This window comes from Plectropomus leopardus, unplaced genomic scaffold (assembly GCF_008729295.1).
Source record: "Plectropomus leopardus isolate mb unplaced genomic scaffold, YSFRI_Pleo_2.0 unplaced_scaffold12217, whole genome shotgun sequence".
NCBI classification, from domain to species: Eukaryota; Metazoa; Chordata; class Actinopteri; order Perciformes; family Serranidae; genus Plectropomus; species Plectropomus leopardus.
Genome location: NW_024612968.1, coordinates 904 through 3,022, shown reverse-complemented (window position 1 = coordinate 3,022; position 2,119 = coordinate 904). Strand labels below are relative to the sequence as shown.

At 44.1% G+C, this 2,119-nt stretch overlaps 1 protein-coding gene across 1 annotated transcript; it reads right to left on the bottom strand.

Annotated features, from left to right (window-relative positions):
- Positions 1-318: 318 nt before the first annotated feature.
- On the bottom strand, positions 319-1,898 carry LOC121963711 (polyamine-modulated factor 1-binding protein 1-like; the record flags this gene model as incomplete). The annotated part of the gene is made up of 5 exons (XM_042513971.1): positions 1,748-1,898; positions 1,567-1,671; positions 968-1,120; positions 660-827; positions 319-492 (listed from the first exon to the last, which is right to left on the bottom strand). Coding segments are annotated over exons 1-5 (741 nt in total), but the record flags the coding sequence as incomplete, so codon positions are not given.
- Positions 1,899-2,119: the final 221 nt, after the last annotated feature.

Genomic DNA, 2,119 nt, shown 5'->3' with positions numbered 1-2,119 from the left:
TAAGGTAAATAAATAAATGGGTAGATAGAGAAATATGTTACTTTTCATTCTTTTTATTTTGTTTGGGTAAAAAATTCTTTATCTGCTCTGTTTTCTGTTCAGGCAGGTTTTTTACCTTTTTTTTTTATTTAAAAAATGACAGTGGAGATCTCTGGTTGGAGTCGAACTGCAAATACATAACCAGCGTCTGAAACTAGTTGGTCTCCAGAACCCGCAAATTCTTCAGTTTTTAATTACTGTTCAGTATATTCCTGCATGTAAAGCACTTTGCACCTGCATATGGATGATGCTGAACCTCAGAGAATCAGACGTTTGTACCTGAGTCTGCTTGACTTGTTTGGCCAGGTCCTCCTTTGCCTGGTTGGTGCTGTGCAGCTCCATGCGAAGGTCGTCCACCGTCCTCTCGGCCTGCTTACACTGCAGCTGTATCCTCTCCCGCAGCTGGATCTCCTCCTCCAGCGTCTGCTCTTTATCAATCAGCTTACCAGAGACCTGCGTGCATGCAAAAAGACTCAGATCCTAAGGCTGCGTTCATAAAGGTCTTCTCAGCTCTAATCAAAAAGCATCGGCTTACCTTTTGTTCATTCATGCATCAGAAAAAAAAAAGCCAGAACATGTGACAGGCAAATGTAAAAGTGAAATGACAACAGTTAGCACACCTCTCCCTGCAATCTGTTGACGAGGAGCTGAAGTTTCTGCAGCTCCTGCTCCTTCTCCAGCAGCGTCTCCTCCAGCTCGTCCACCCTCTGCTGGCTGTCCTCACGCAGCTTCAGCTGCAGGCTCAGCTCTGCTGTCGACTGTGTGGACACCTGTATGGCCTCATTCAGCTGCAGACACACACCAACAAACATTTACAGGCATACACACACATCTGTGGTTTACCAGCGATGACTGAATTTCGTATATATTAGTAACTTCTTAGGAAAGTTTGCTGTAAATATTAAACAAAGCATCTCTGTCTCAGTACCTCTGTCTCCAGTCTGATGATGGTGTTGCTCAATTCGGAGGTCTTCTTGTCTCTGGTGTCTTTGTGGACCTCCAGTTCCTCCAGCTGTCTCTCCGCCAGCCACAGCTTCTCAGTCAGAGTCTGAGCGTGCTGCGTCTGCTTCTCCAGGTTGTCCTGAACACAACACAACACACACGCACACAGTTTAGAGCTCTTCTTTCTCATATAACATGTCAGAAAGTCAAAAAAAGGAGGTTTTAGAGGTGCGTAACATCCAAAAGGTGACAATATTTTCATTTATTTTAACTATATTGACTTCATTGCTTTTAAATGGTGAGACTAATTTATTATCCTTCTTATTGTGCACTTTTTATTTTTGTGCGGTTTATTTTTCTCAATGTCACTGCAAATGAGAGCTTGCTCTCAATGATCCATCAAGATTAAATAAAGACTGAATGAATGTTTCTGCATCCACCATAATCTTCAAAAACTCTGCAGCAAATGCACGTTTGTTATTTATCGTCACCACGAGAGCAGCAGACTGTCGGTGCACTTTAGTTATTGGTTGAGGGCAGAAAGGTCAGAGAGGAGTTTTTTAGATTTCAGAAGCTGCTGTTTACCTCGGCGTCCTGGATTTTGTTCTTGAGGGACTGCTGGAGAAAGTTGAAGGCGTACTCCTGAGAGTTGGCCTCCACCATCATGTCCCGCGCCTGCTTCACCTCAATCTGCCCGGTGCAAGAAAAGAGTTAGTCGTGCAAACACATGGATAACTGGAGTGTTATTCCATCCATCTGCTCATACCTCCATCTCTCTGCATCTCTCGCCCATGGCCTGGTTCTCTCTCTCCATCTCTATCATCTGCTCCCTCATCCTCTTCATCTCGTTGTTTAGCTGAGTGTTTGTCCTCAGCAGGTCCTCGTTGTTCACCAGCAGGCTACGCATCTCGAACCTTCACAGGGAGACACAACGAAGACTGTTTAACTTTAAGTTTACACTGAAATGATGGAGAGAAGTGAAGCCAAGAAAGAAAAGAAGTTTCATTAACCTGCTGAGAATCCTGCAGTGAAGCAGAGGCTGCCTTCACGTGCTCCTCGGAAATATCGGATTTATGAGTTACGGGCAAATGATTGACCCTAAAAAGCCACAATAACAAGTAGGAAATTGGGAAATTTC